The sequence below is a fragment of the Schistocerca gregaria genome, chromosome 6 (assembly GCF_023897955.1).
Source record: "Schistocerca gregaria isolate iqSchGreg1 chromosome 6, iqSchGreg1.2, whole genome shotgun sequence".
NCBI lineage: Eukaryota > Metazoa > Arthropoda > Insecta > Orthoptera > Acrididae > Schistocerca > Schistocerca gregaria.
The window spans coordinates 42,752,184-42,767,484 of record NC_064925.1 but is presented as its reverse complement, the minus strand read 5'-3'; the positions used below and the strand labels follow the sequence as shown (position 1 = coordinate 42,767,484).

Sequence of the window (15,301 nt, the reverse complement as noted above, 5' to 3'; positions counted from 1 at the left end):
CGCACGGCTACCCCGCACGGCACCACGACAAATTGATGTGGCAGGTGGTCCAAAAATGCAGAGCACTGTGGGCTTTAACCTCACTCAACACTAACTGGTCACCGACCTGGAAGTGACGCAGGTACTTTTCTGTGCAGGCAGTGCCCTGTATAGTGTACCTTGACAAGCTGCCATGCCCGGCTGTATCGTAACTTTATTTCGCCGTGTGTGAGTGAGTATAGGTAAGTAAGATATTGCATGCCACTGCATAGGAAAATCATCTCAGTCCACTGCTTCATTAGCTCGATACTAAACTAATGCAAATATATTTCTCCGTTCTTTCCCCTCTGCCGAATTAAGAAGTAATTATGTGGATGTGAGAGCCATTTTGTGCTGACTGAATTGCAGTATGTTCCGTATCAAAAAATATAATCACTGGTGATAATATGTCATCTACATTTTTTTACTTTCAAGTTTCCTGACTGCCACATTTTCCTTTCCTTCAAGCATTTGTGAATGAATCAGGAAGCTCAAGGTTTCACCAGCAGATGTGTTGGGGAAAAGTAACAGTACTGTGTCGTAATGAACTTCATGTATCTATATTTTCTGTAAGAAAAATCACATTTTGATCGAAAAAGGCAACCCCGATCAGACCTTCGCTACCGTTGACGACTAGGAGACGTCACATTCGGAGGCGCGTGCACCCGCCACTCAGGGTGGCGCAGCGGGTCTGGGGAGCCGCCCACGCACAGCGGACGAGCTGCTACCTCTACAGCGGCCAGTTCAGAGGCGCGACGTGTCGGAGGAAACGATATTCCAACTGGCGCAGCCAACTCTTGACAGCCGCTATTAAACTCAATACTTCAGTGATACAATGTATGTGTACTTACGAGGGCCACCCGCAAAGCAAAGAACTTTTTCGTTTAGAAGTTTTATTTGATGTAATTAAACTATTTGACGTACAGTTTGATACTCTAGCTAATTTTCTACGCAGTTAGCTTTCACAATTAGGCACTTGTGCGGTTTTACCAGCTTTGCTATGTCTTCTACATATTCAGTTGCCAGCCTGATTAACGGCTTGTTTAAGTTCATCATAGTTTCTGTAGCGTTGTCCGCTTAACTTTTTTTTTCAATTTGGTAATTGAACGGCGGATGTTGAAGCATTTCCCACTGCAAACCCTGAAGCAAGTCGCTGTGCGACTCCCTTTGCAGGCAGCCGTGGATTATTGGAGGGACACCAATACTTGTTGCCATTTCGCGCCGCTTCTTCTGGATGGCGCGTCGAAATCCAAGTGTATGATAATAGGCGGCTGTAGTCCATTAATTGTGAAACGCCTGTGTTAGATGTTTTAGTCCTTGCTTTGAGTCCGTCAGTCCCGACTTATGGCTGGACCGAGCCATCTTCATCGTGAAGATTTTGCCATCCATGATCATGATCGGTTTGTGGGACCCTCAACTGCGTAGTCATCAGCGTCTGTACAAATTTCCAGTTAGTACACAGACCACTTTTACGAATGATGGTGTGATGAGCACAACAAAAAAAACCCCAGCCCCTGGCAGAAGAGTTCCATTGGAGATGCCAATGACCTTGTAATGGTTCTTTATTAACGTGACCATTACGGCACTCCAACCCCAGTCCTCGATACCAGTAATATCGTACTACTATTCTGCGAAGTAACAGATTTTGTGACAATATTCACATTTGGTTTTATTAATGTATAGATAATCCGATGTATCGATATATTACAGTGATATGGTTCTTGTGTGTATTCATTTCTGTGAGATTGTCAATCCGACTTACTTGTAACCGTTTTGGCGAGAATGCGCAGAGAGCAGTCTGTTTCACTTTGCAGAAGTTATTTCGCTTTATAAAAGAACAGTCAAGTCTTGTTTGGTAAAAGTGGAAATGGTATCAAGATTGATACAAAACTTTTCTTAATGTGACAAGTATATGTGAAGTTAAAAGAAGTCTAATAAACATGTGGATCGTGAACACCAGGTCAAATTTTTTCTACCATACCATTGTTCTGATCCGGGATTGATTGATCATTAAGAATTTCCTGAAAAACGCATTTGTTATGTCTTCAAATACAGATCTGAATCTTCTTGCAGTCAAAGTGGAATCACCCTAGAATGAACAAAATGAGCCATAACTTCGACGAAATCTACGTGGGAATCCATTCAAGACAAGTGCCATAATTAATGACTTTATAGTGACTTCATTATTTCCATTTTGACAATACCATCCACAGTCAATAACTTTGTTGTTGCCCGATAAAGCAAACATATGCTGCGGGAGCAACATTATTAATCTGATTTCTAACCTACTTTGCAAGTGGTGGTATTGTTAGAACCTCTTTACTAATGATACCTTTCCATAGGGCATCATCTCTGCGAACTTGTGCATTGAAATTGCCTAGTAGAATAATTTTATATGATCAAGGTATAGTATATAAGAGTCCGTGTAGTTGGTTGTAGAACTTACATTTTTATCATCCTGAGTCTAGGGTTGGTGCATATGCACTAATTGTAGTAACTTTTTGGTTGTTCACGAGTGAGATGGAGGGTCATTTATTCCACAGGGTATTTCATCTATCATCGAAAAGTTCATCCTGACAAATACAGACAAGGCTCATTTTCATCATTCCCTTTCGTGTAAAAAGTCTAGCCTCCACCTCGTTCTTTTAGTTTGCCTTCACCTGAAAGTCTTATTTCACCGAGGGCAGCAATATCTAAGTAATATCTCTAGTTCGCGTGCCACAATAGCTGTTTTTCGTTGTGGTCGGTTGCTTTTGTCTGGAAGAGCTCTAACATTCCAGGTAGCAATTTTTAAGTTTTGTTTCTCCTTTTTGTTTCGGCCGTTTATGGTGTACCCTCTGCATGCGGCCATCCCGTCGGGTCGCTGGTTGGTTGGTTGGTTGGTTGGGCTGACTGGGGCACCTTTTCCAGCCCCCTCCCCACGTGAAGTGAGCAGAGGGGATCCTGAAGAAGCCTGATCAGTCACAGGTGCAGCACACGAGTTACTCTACAGCCTCCTCGAGTAAAACAGCCATCTCACGACAGCCGCCTACGTGCCGCTTTGTCACTAAGGGCTTCCAGATTACAGTTCTGCCCCCATCGCATCTTGCCGATCACTGCAGAGCCTTCCTGTATTGGGCTGATGGTATTGTCTGCCTGCCAAACGGCGCCTGTGTGCGTGTTTTTTAATCGTGTGAATGTTCCTGCACAGCAACAACCACACGGTCCCTGACAGCTCCGTCATCTCGGGCCAGTGGCACAGTGCCTACGACGACTAAACAAAAACCGAGGCTTTTCGGGCCACTGGGACAGGCTGTGGAGGAAAGGAGGGGTGGGTGGTCAGGAAATGACTTCATCAGGAACAAAATGGGGGCGTACTGTATTTTGGACAGATCTAATATATGCTGTGACAGTTTAAGCCTGTTACTATATGCAGGGTGATCAAAAGGTCAGTATAAATTTGAGAACTGAATAAATCACGGAATAATGTAGATAGAGAGGTAAAAATTGACACATGCTTCGAATGACATGGGGTTTATTAGAACCAGAAAAATACAAAAGTTCAAAAAATGTCCGACAGATGGCGCTTCATCTGATCAGAATAGCAGTAATTAGCATAAAGTAAGACAAAGCAAAGATGATGTTCTTCACAGGAAATGCTCAATATCTCCACTATCATTCCTCTACAATAGCTGTAGTCGAGGAATAATGTTGTGAACAGCACTGTAAAGCATGTCTGGAGTTATGGTGAGGCATTGGCATCAGATGTTTTCTTTCAGCATCCCTAGAGATGTCTGTCGATCACAATAAACTTGCAACTTCAGGTAACCCCAAAGCGAATAATCGCATGGACTTAGGTCTGGGGGCTTGGGAGGCCAAGCATGACGAAAGTGGCAGCTGAGCACATGATGATCACCAAACGACGCGCGGAAGAGATCTTACACTCTACTACAAATATGGGGTGGAGCGCCATCCTGTATAAACATCGTACGTTCCAGCAGGTGTTTATCAGCCACGCTGGGGATGATGCGATTCTGTAACGTATCGGCGTACCTCTCCCCGTCCCGGTAGCAGTTACAAAACCAGAATCACGCATTTCCTCGAAGACAAAAGGCCCGATAATGGTAGTTGTAAATCCAGCGCATACTGTGACTTTCTAGTCGTGCAATGGAGTTGCAACGACAGTTCTAGGATTTTCGGTAGCCCAAATTCTGCAGTTGTGGGCGTTGACAGACCCTCTGAGCGTGAAATTAGCTTCGTCAGTCCACAACACGTTACTCAACCAATCGTCACCTTTAGCCATCTTTCGAAACGCCCAAACTGCAAAGTTCTCCGCTTCTCTAAATCGCCAGGTAACAGTTCATGATGCCGATGGATTTTGTACCGATAGCATCGGAGGGTACGCCTCAGTGCCAACCAAACAGTGTATGGAATGCCGGTGCGATGTGGGACTGCACGAGCGCTGACTTCCCCGTGCATAGACGAACCCGCTACAGTCAATTTCTTCCTGAGCTGTCTCAGCAGCATTACGCCTTGTGCTCGGTCGGCCACTACAGGGTCTATCGTCTAAACAACCCGTGGCTTCGAACTTCGAAATCATCCTCGCCACAGCTGCATTTGTTGACTGACCTTTACCCGTTCGAATCCCCTTCCTATGGCGATAGGATCGTAACGCTGAAATTGCATATTCCCATTCTGATAATACAGCTTCACTAAAAGCGCCTTTTCAGGTAATGTCAAGCTGCGACTGCTGGCATATCTGATTCTCTCTCTCATTGCAGCTCCTTTATACACTGTTATGCGCAGTCAATGACGTTTTGCTGTCCAGCGCCATCTGTCTGTCATTTCGTGAATTTTTTCGTTCTAATAAAACCACATGTCATTCCAAGCACTTGTGTCAATTTTTTCCTCTGTCTACATTATCCCGTGGTTTATTAAGTTTTCAAATTTATACTGACTTTTCAATCACCCGGTAAGTAATACTCCAGCATGTTGAGCATTACCAGACTTCCAGAAACCGTTGTGTCTCAAGACTTTTAGGAAATTATTTTGGAGCTAAACTCATAGGAGACTGTGTAGAGCAATACTCTAAAATTACAGCCACCTTATTTGCTAGCATTTAATTTTAACTTTATGCCTTGCTACAACAGCAGTTCATGATGTATTACTAGAAATTTTTGTCTGAGGTGTGAGCTACACTGTCATGTTGGAGAGTTGTGACGGAACAGCAGAGCGAACTCACCATTGGTGACTGACTGCTGCTGACACCGACGAACGCGTCCTCGCCACTGAACATCTGCTCATTCGAGGTCTCCATTTGATCCGACGAGTGGGTGTAGTTGCTCAGGCTGCTCACTGTCACCAGACTGCTGCGGCGGGAGAGCCGTTGGTAGGGCAGTCCGTTCGTGTCGTCCGACTCCGTGTTGGAGTCGGACGCAGCGGGGCTGCGGCTGGGTCCCGGCCGCGCCTCGTAGCTGGCGGCGACCCCGCCCGATGGCGGCGAGTCCAGCGGCGGCAGCGCCCCTTCCTGGGAGCGCAGCGACGGGGCCGACGAGCTGCGCTGCGGCACACCCACCCTCCAGTCCACGTCCGCCTCCTGCTGAGGGGGACTCGGCAGCTCTGCCACCTCAGGCTCCATGCCTTGGCTCGCCTCCTGCAGACGAATTGAGATATGCGCTGCTCAATTAACACACTTAAGCCTTTAAGAAATACGTACTACCAACTGTCACCACCACCCCCACAAGATTTACACTAGCTGTTCTGGACGTGAAACGGTGTATCAGTAGCCTAACTGATGTCGGACCACCTCAAAGATGAACATTGGATACAAGTCGATTTTCTCCACCCACACAGTCCTTGCCCACATTCTTTGCTAACCTCACACCGCTGACCGACATTGTGGAAGTGAATCATCTTTCAGGTCAAAAGATCAGCTGCCCACCTTCCTGGACAGAGCACCAACTAATCACAGGAAATGCAGCCACGAAACTCCAGTCTCTAATCACAGGTGCACAGGAGGTAGTGATGGACTCAACAACCACCTACTGAAGAACCTTCCACCAGGGATCTATCAGCCACTAACCAACATCTTCACATACTTCTATCAAAGGTCTGTCCATCCACATGGAAACATGTTTAAGTGGTGGCTATCCTACATCAGGCAGGCAGCTTCAAACCCATCAGCTTGCTGCCAACCCTCTCTAAGCTGTTTGAGAGGCTCTACATGGAGATGCTGAAGCAATATGTCAGTACATATCGTGCAACATGACCAGTTTAGATTTCAGAGTGGCCACCACTTTTCACGAACGACTGTGGCAGGTGGAGCCAGTTGCTGCAAACATGGCATTACCTCAGGGGGTGCTTTGAGGCGTCCAGGGCATTTGACTCCATGTGGCACAACAGCCTCATGTTAAAACACACTGTATTCAGGATACCACATCGCATGGAGTCCTTTGTACCACCTCACTAGCAGTATCTTCAATGTGAGAGCAGATGAAGGGACGTTCAGACCCGCTAATACACTCAGGGATGCTGCAGAGGTCTGTTTTCAGCTCCTTCCTGCACTCCCTGTACACTGCAAACGCACAGCAGGTGGTTCACCTTGAAACAGAGCTTTACGCTAAGGATACAGCACTGTTCGACCACAGCCCAATCGTCCAGGCAATGAGACGCCGCTTAAAATTCGGGTGTGACGCACTGTGAGCATTAGCGACGTAGGAGCGACAAATCCATTGCCACTAAGAGTCAACCAATAGTCTTCGCTTTGAAGATGCCTCCAGATCTTTCTCAAGTTAACATTGAAAGCCCCATCGTGTGGACGAAGAGATATTTCAGGATGATCCTTGAGCAGAGGCTCACCTGGGCCCAGCATGTAAGTGAACTCTCAAGCAGAGCACTGGGCCATTTAAGGTCCCTGTATCCTCTGCTTAATCCTCAGCCATCACTACCTCCGTACCATAGTATTATTCGCTCTGACACTGATCAGACCAGAACTTGAGTACACAGCCATGGTGTGGTGAAGGGCACTCACTGTGGTGCTGCTGTGCCTTCGGAATGTTCAACTCGTCTGCTGCAGGGAGAAAGACATCCTGCAACTGCAGGACAATCTGTGCTTGCACCATCTACGAGTAATTGGGTCACACTTGCAGGTGGCTCATCCTGGAACTTTACCACCAGTAACATCACACATGTTGGCCTGATATGCTGAGAGGATAATTTTTATTACAGTAACCCGAGGACAACTCACCACATCAGCAGACGCCATTATTGCTGTGAGAATTTTCTCCATAGCAGTTCCAGGACAAGTGTCATCACTTTATGCCAATCCACGAAGTCGGGAAATCACATCGAGAGATTCAGAAAGAACTGCATTTTAATGTTCAACCTGTGCACATTCCAAACAAGGAATGTGCATCAGGTAAGTGACTAGCGACCAGTGCTAGGATGTCAAGAGGTACAAGCACTGCAGCGCTGTCTTCCACATTCCAAGGGAAGAAGACTGTCAGGACATCACCTTAAAACGCCAAACATACATACATGTATGCATGCATAGGATGGTCGCTATGTAAGCCTTCATTGAGGCACATAGTCTAAGGCCCATTGTAAAATTTGATATGATCGTTTAACTTGTATATGCGACAAATTAATCACTGAAATAAAATACATAAACCTAAGAAACTAAATAGCTGTCACACCGGCTTTAGGCAAAAGGCTACAGAACACCCCACATCCAGAAATTTCAACATGGAGATATACAGAAAGATGTGAAAATTTTGTGCATGGAACAGTGCTTTGAGTGCGTTTGAAATGTGGACATAGGGAATGACATGAGGGACCGAACAGTGAGGTCGTCTGTTCCATGACCTAGGTGGCAGAAATGGAGAGGAACAAACTGCACTGTCCAGTCAAGGGGCAGGCAAAATGGGTAAAATAAGAGGTAAAAGCAACATTGGGGAAGAAGACAAAGAACAGGAGGAGAAAGAAGGCGAAGGGGAGGGCAGCTGTGCCTAGAAAGACTATGTACAATGGGACACCAGCACAGCCACCGATCCTCCTGCATCCCCACACCATACCGCACATCACAATACAATAGGGACACCACCAGCAGAAGACAAGAAAAAGGGAAACAAAACTGCACTGAAGACCAGACAAAACGTAGGAAGAAGCGGGAGAACCCTGCTGGGGTATGAAAATAAGGCCAAGGTTTCCATAAATGTCAAAGCTAATCGAGGGACACCAAATCCAGAGAGGAAATTCAGGTACTTAAACCTGTAGGGACAAACTACTTTCATGAAGGAAACTGAGGACAAATGTAACCATGCAAGTGTCGTCCACTAACACCCAGGACAAGGAAGGTGCGAAGGAGTATTTAGTGTGGTCAAAAGATGGGGGACAGTACAGAAAAATATGGATCCCTTTGAAGCCCCCCACCCCACAACTGCAAAGGCATGGGGCAATTTATTGCAGAGTAAAAAACTGTGCATCAGACTAGTACAGCCAATATGAATGTGGCAGAGGATGGTACATTCCCAGCAGGAGAGTTGGAGGGAATAACACCACTTGGTGGGAGTTTCCTAAATTGGACGAGCTTCAGTCGGGGTAGTAGCCCCGAAGAGTCAGCCCATGACTGAGCTGCACAGAATGTGGATTCAAACATTAAGTAAATGGGCTGGAGCCTACCAAACTACTGATCTGCCGTTCATCAACTTGGATGGGGTAACATCCACAAGCAAGGAGTCAGACCCAGGTTGCAGAAGTGGCGATGGCTCTTCCAGGGACACTGGGTCTTGTCCTGGCAATAATAATAGTAATAATACTTATTTGTAGAATGAGGAGGGCAGAGCATAGAGGTAGAGGAGGATTCCACAAGATCGAGAACAGAGCAGGCAACCTTGGGCTGCACAGACTGGGTCCAACAGTCGAGTTGTGGCAGCAGGCATCCAGCCTGGAAGACACCACTGCAAAGTCCCAGGAGGGAGCCCCGTCACCTGCGAGCCCCTAATGACACTGACAAAGGAGAGTAAGGGAGCTGCAGGGGGGAAAGGGGAGGGGAGGGGAGGTGGGCGTGGGGTAAGGAGGGGAAGGGGAAATTACGTAGAGGCAAAGTTGGATGTCATCGTCATGGAGTGAAGTCCGCCATACGTCTGAAGAGCCTCAGTGTGGAATGAGCAGTCAAGGGACTTTTGCTCCTGCATCATCATCTCCTTCTTATTAACACATATGCTATATTCGAACATTATGAAGTACCTCGAAGGAAACTATTGACAGCACGGATTCAGAAAATATCGTTCTTGCGAGACAACTAGCTCTTTATACTCCTGAAGTAATGAGTGCTATCGACAGGGGATGTCAAATTGATTCCATATTTATTTCCAGAAGGCTTGAAACACCATTCCTCTCAAGCGTGCTCTAATCAAACTACGTTTCTATGGAATCCCCTCCGTTGTGCAACTGGATCCGTGATTTCCTGTCAAAGTCATCGAGTAAAACCAGAAGTAATATCCGGCGTTCCCAAGGAAGTGTTATCTACCCTCTATTGTTCCTGATTTGTGTTAACGATATAGGAGAATCTCAGCCGTGTTGGATTGTTTGCAGATGATGCTGTCATTTACACTCTCGTGAAGTCATTAGATGACCAGAACGGATGCCAAAATGATTTATGTAGGACATGAGAAAAGTGGCAATATCCCTGAATAAAGGAAAGTTTAAGTTATTCAAATGAGTACTAAAAGAAATCCACTACATTTCGATTACGCGGTAAGTCAAACCTGAAGGCTGTAAATTTAACTAAATACTTAAGGATTACAATTGCAAATAACCTAAATCAGAACGATCACATAATGATGTGCGTAGAGCAAACCAAAGACTGCGATTCATTGGCAGAACAATTAGAAGGTGCAACAGGTCTTAAAGAGACTGCTTACACCACACTTGTCCACCCTATTCTGGAGTACTGCTATGTGGTGTGGGGTCCACATCAGGTGAAACTGACTGATGATATCGAGAAAGTACAAAGAAGGGCAGCTCGTTTTGTATTATCGCTAAACAGGACGTGAGAGTGCCAGTGCCAATACGTGGAGTGGAAATCATTAAAACAAAGGCGTTTTTCCATTGCGACGGGATCTTCATGACATTTCAATCACCAGTTTTCTCCTCCGATTGCGAAAACATTGTTGGCACCCACCTACATAGGGAGAAATGAAAACGATAAAAGTCAAATCAGGGTTCGCACAGAAAAATTTAACAGACATTGGCGGTGGAGCACATGGGCTTCCCACATGTAGAGGGTGTGCACTAAAGTGCAGAGAGGGCGCCTTACAACGTGACGACACCGGCTCGAAATGCAAGCACCGACCACACCGCATGCTTGGCGGGATTTACGGCTCCATACCACACTGATAACCTTTACCTTCGGTGGGCAGATATCTCCGTCAAATACCAGAATGAAGCCGCCAGTATAGGAGTTTTCCTTTTCTGAACACACGAAACAAAATTAATATCCCTTCGCTCCGGTTTGGTCCAGAGTTCATGAGTTTGAAGGATGAGGTCTCTGAAAAATTACTCCCAGAACCATATTCGAAGACTGGTGAGGAGTAATGGGCACCAGAATGTCACCAAGATGGTCACAAGCACGAAGGACTTGTGGAGTTTTCGTCGGCAGATAACTACCACTTCCCAGATACTCCACTCCGCCAAATTTGTCTTCCATATTTTCCACAAAAATAACGACTTGGTAGTGGCGAAGTTTTCTCCGCCAGTCGTACTGCAGACCAGGCAATGGGGAAAGTGTTTCATCTGAAGACAGCAAGCCTGGCCGTAGTTCAAGGGTGTAGCTAGGGAAGAAAAGGCTTCAAGTTCACAAAGCATTCAACTGTCTGCTACCACTAGAAGAGACGGCCGTTCGAGAACAACATTTTCGGGCCTTAAAACGTTTCATCCGCAAATCATCGGCCCTGAAACGAACCACTGATTAAGGGCTCTCCCCAGGGGCGTCACCGAGCCACACCATCGGCCATCTGGCACTGTAGTTGTTGCCAGTAGTTCCGGTGACCCAGAATGACTAGCACCATCTCTTAGGCATCATGGGGAGGCAGCAGCTCAGGTATCGGAATTTTGGTTTAGTTTTGCTTTAGAGTGCAAAATGCAACTGGGGTCATACGAGCCCAAGTCAAAACTACAGAACACGAAGACAGGAGTTAAAAACGCCTATACATGAGTCCCAAATGACACGAGGAGACAGCTAAAACCAGGGACGTGGAGAATGGGCTAAACGAGACCCCACAGAAACAGATCCAAACCAAAAAAATTGATTGCCTTAGCCACATTGCTTTGGCGTATAAAAAAGCGCGGTTGACAGTTCGCGCGTCATTTGCAAAAATAGCCGATAACTCAGGCGGCAAACCCAAGTGGGAACGTAAACGGTTAAGAAATCTAAATTCCGTCAAGAAGTGGCAGACAGCACAATGTGTATCAAGTGGTGGGATAGCGTCACTTAAATGATGGCTAAAGAGACTGTGACCAATATGCAGCCTAGTTAAAAAGAGGCGGCATCAAGATACACAGGACAATCCCGAGAGGTGGTGGTGGTATGGCTGCTATTGCAGTTTATACAGTGGGGAGAAAGTGGTGGGCAATCGCCGTTGTGCGCATCCTTGCCACAGGTTTCACATTTGGCTGGGTGTGGTTGAGACAGTGGCAAGCGTGTGCCAAAGCATTGTGCTCGGAATGTACGGTCAGACTGAGATAACTTCAAGGCCTGCTTTGATCTTTCACACAATCACCACTCTCAAAGGTGACGAAGAGTACGTGTGAGCACTAAGGGGGAATCGTGCCTGATTGACGCAATGCCACCCTGATCAGAGAGGTAAGATTGGATTTCAGCCTCTGTTAGACGGTCGAGGAGCCTATTGCAAATAACACCATGGGAAAGAATTCGAAGTTCCGTGGGCCTCGACAGAACAGTAGCTGTGGAGAAGCGAGGATGCAGGTAGTTATGTTTGAGAATCTGAAGTAGTCTCCAAAGCAAGGTGCCATTCTTTAAAGGAGAGCAGAAATTCACAGGACCGGGAATTGCATCAACACCTTTTAATAATAAAGGGATTTACCGTGGCCGAGGACTGACCTTCAGTATTTGAGACGACGAGGACCCACGGCGCAGTGGGAAAAGTCTCCTGATCATTCTCATTCCGTTTACGTTTTTTAGGCTATGAAGGTGATTCTCATTGCGGGAAAATCCCCACAATTGCCACCATCTCCGATGGCGCGCTCCTTCCAATTGGGGAGCCCCTTCACAAAGGGGCACCTCCACCTTAGGTAATCCATGAAACCTCAGGTCACACCTCCCAAACACTTGACAGGCGCCAATCGGCAATTTGGGAAGGTAGCAACTCAGGCAATCACTCTTCCCTGGGCATGGTCTGTACCAGGTGGTACGTGTGAACCCTACCTGGCTACCCGGGCTGGGGGTTACGCGAAACTCAGTCACCAGTTGCACGTCAGACTCGTGGTTCGGCTTTCAGAAGTCCACAGAGAGGAGGAAAAAGGGGAACCTTAAACGCTGAAACGGAGGAACGACAGAAGGGAAATAAAGAAAGGAAAAGGGTGCGAAAAACAGTGGTGAGACTTCGTAAGTCAGCAATACAGTGCCAAACATTCCCACTAACACTCCAGAAACATGTTTCCCAATGAAGGGGAGAAAGAATGGCAAGAGGATATGCATGCAGTACGGAAGGGAATAGATGCTGCAGAGGCTGGCGCCCCGGGGTAGCCAAGTACGAACTCGCCAAAGAATGGCGAACCCCCTGGGGGTGGTGGGAATCTGAAGTGGGATCCTCTTGCAGGCGGCTCAGCCAGAACAGATTGGTTCCCTGTGTGTGCTACACACAAACTTCGCAAGTATCTTAGAAGCACGAAGAATGATGGGCTCATGAAGACGAATCGTTGCTGATTTTTGTAGGTGAAGGCATGATAAAGAGGGGCAGGCCTAGGTCCATAGGAGATGGTCAGTGATGTGGGAAGCAGCAGATACGCTGAAATGATAACATGAGAAAGTGACTATTTGACATGTGCATCAAACCAACTTCAGACATGAATAACTAGGAACTAACACTATGCGGTGAGGGGCAGGTTCTTTGGGGGAGGAGACCAGAAAGCGAAGTCATCGGTCTCATCGGATTAGGGAAGGACGGGGAAGGAAGTCGGCCGTCCCCTTTCAATGGAACCATCCCAGTATGTGCCTGGAGCGATTTAGGGAAATCACGGAAAGCCTAAATCAGGACGGCCGAACGCGGGATTGAACCGTCGTCCTCCCGAATGCGAGTCCAGTGTAACACTATGCGGTGAGAATTAGTATGTTTATGGGACTACAAAGCGAATTTTCTCGTTTTTTAGGTCACTGATCGGTATCGTGAAGCGGTGTTAGTCAAAAACATCTTTGAACAAGTGTAACAGCAGGTACTGCGATTCGATAATATTTAGGAGGCGGCAGCGTTCTGACCGAGGGGTCAGGTTTCTTCCCGTATTCGCAAGATTAGCGCCTTCCATCCTCTTCCCACACCCGCCACTGTCTCCATTGTTCTGCTTACCAACACCGTCACTGGAGCTCAAGTAAGAGAGGAACCTTCTGTTATACTGATTAGTGGCTGGACTAGTTTGTGCACCCCATCAGAAGTATAAAATTTAGTCGCAAAACAAACAAGGCACTGCGTCCTACTCAACACCACAGTTTGTGGAAGTTATAGTAAGTAACCATTACATAGAAGAAAAGGCGACGTTAATGCTTGCCAAAGTTTCAGAAGAGAGAGAATGATCTATAAATTTATCTACATAGATATATTAAGTAGTGAAGGGGTTGGTTTTTGGTCGTCACTGGTTTCATGCGGTCCATTACTATTTCCTCTCCTGGACCGACCATCTCAGATTAGCACTTACAACATACTTTATTTGCTGAATATACCGCCGATCTGTCTTCATCTGCAGTTCTTACCCTCCACAGCTCCCCTTAGTTTCATGGAAATAATTCCCTAATGTTTTAACTCACGCCTTATCACTCTTTCTAATCACACTTTTCCACATTTGTCTCTTTGGCGACTACAGAGAACCTCATTCCTTGCCGTATCATTCCACCTTATTTTCAGCATTTTACAGCACTACACCTCCAATGCTTCTACTCTTGTGTGTTCTCGTTTTCCTTAGTCTGTGATTCACTACCATACAATGCTGTTCTGCAAGTGTACAGTCTCAGTAATTTCTTCCTCAAAACGAGGCCCATTTTTGTTACCAGTAGACTTGTCTTGGCCAGAAATACTCTTCGTCTTCGCTAGTCTGCTTATGTCTTGCTTCATCCACCGTGGATTATTTTGATTCTAAGGTAGCAGATTTCTTTAACTTCCTATACTTATTGATCAATTTATATTTAAAATTTCTTGCTATTCTTATCTTTGCTGCTTTCTTCTTTCTTCCGTTTCCTGTCAGCCCATTTTCTAAATTTAGACTTCAATCCATTCACCGATCCTGTATTTCCTGTAACTTGTCTAAAGATAGTAATGTCTATGAATATTATTATTGCTCTGCAGTCAGCTTTGATTTTAATCCCATTGTGGAAATACTTTATTCTCATCATTGCTTCTTCAATGCTTAGTTTGAACAGTATGGGGACGAAATATTGCATCCAAGTCTTAAAGCTGCTTTTAAGCTTAGCACTTCGTTCTTTGTCTCCAATCATTGTTCAAATGGCTAAGCACTATGGGACTCTACATCTGAGGTCATCAGTCCCCTAGAAGAACTTAGAACTACTTAAACCTAACTAACCCAAGGACATCACACACATCCGTGCCCGAGGCAGGATTCGAACCTGCGACTGTAGCCATCGCGCGGTTCTAGACTGTAGCGCCTAGAACCGCTCGGCCACTTTGGCCGGCTCATTGTTCCTCTCAGTTCTTGTACATGTGTCCATCTATCCCTACAGCTTACTCTTATTTTCCTCTGTTTCGAACATCTTGGAGCATTTTACGTTTAACGCTTTTTCTATTTTGACAAAGCCTATGAACGTGTATGTGATAATGGCCACATGTAACAATGGGGACAAATCCTGTATGCATAGCATGTGAACGTACATGCTCCACGTCAGTTTGAAAAATTATGCAGGTATTTGGGTCACGTTTTCACGTACTGAGAAGGTCAAAGAATTCTTGTTTCCGAATTTCAATTTTCTGACCACCCGTTAACATTGAAACTAAATACAGTAAAGCATTCTATCAACTATATATTATAGGTATGATACTACAAGAAGAAACTTCGTTGTGTT

The 15,301-nt window shown here is 45.9% G+C and overlaps 1 protein-coding gene across 1 annotated transcript in view; it reads right to left on the bottom strand.

The window, feature by feature from the left end:
- LOC126278586 (protein piccolo-like) overlaps positions 1 to 15,301 on the bottom strand; it is a 122,041-nt gene that overhangs the window by 71,072 nt on the left and 35,668 nt on the right. The window contains exon 3 of the mRNA XM_049978798.1: positions 5,240 to 5,650. Coding sequence (XP_049834755.1) covers positions 5,240 to 5,650 — 411 coding nt within the window. The remainder of the gene's footprint in view (positions 1 to 5,239; positions 5,651 to 15,301) is intronic.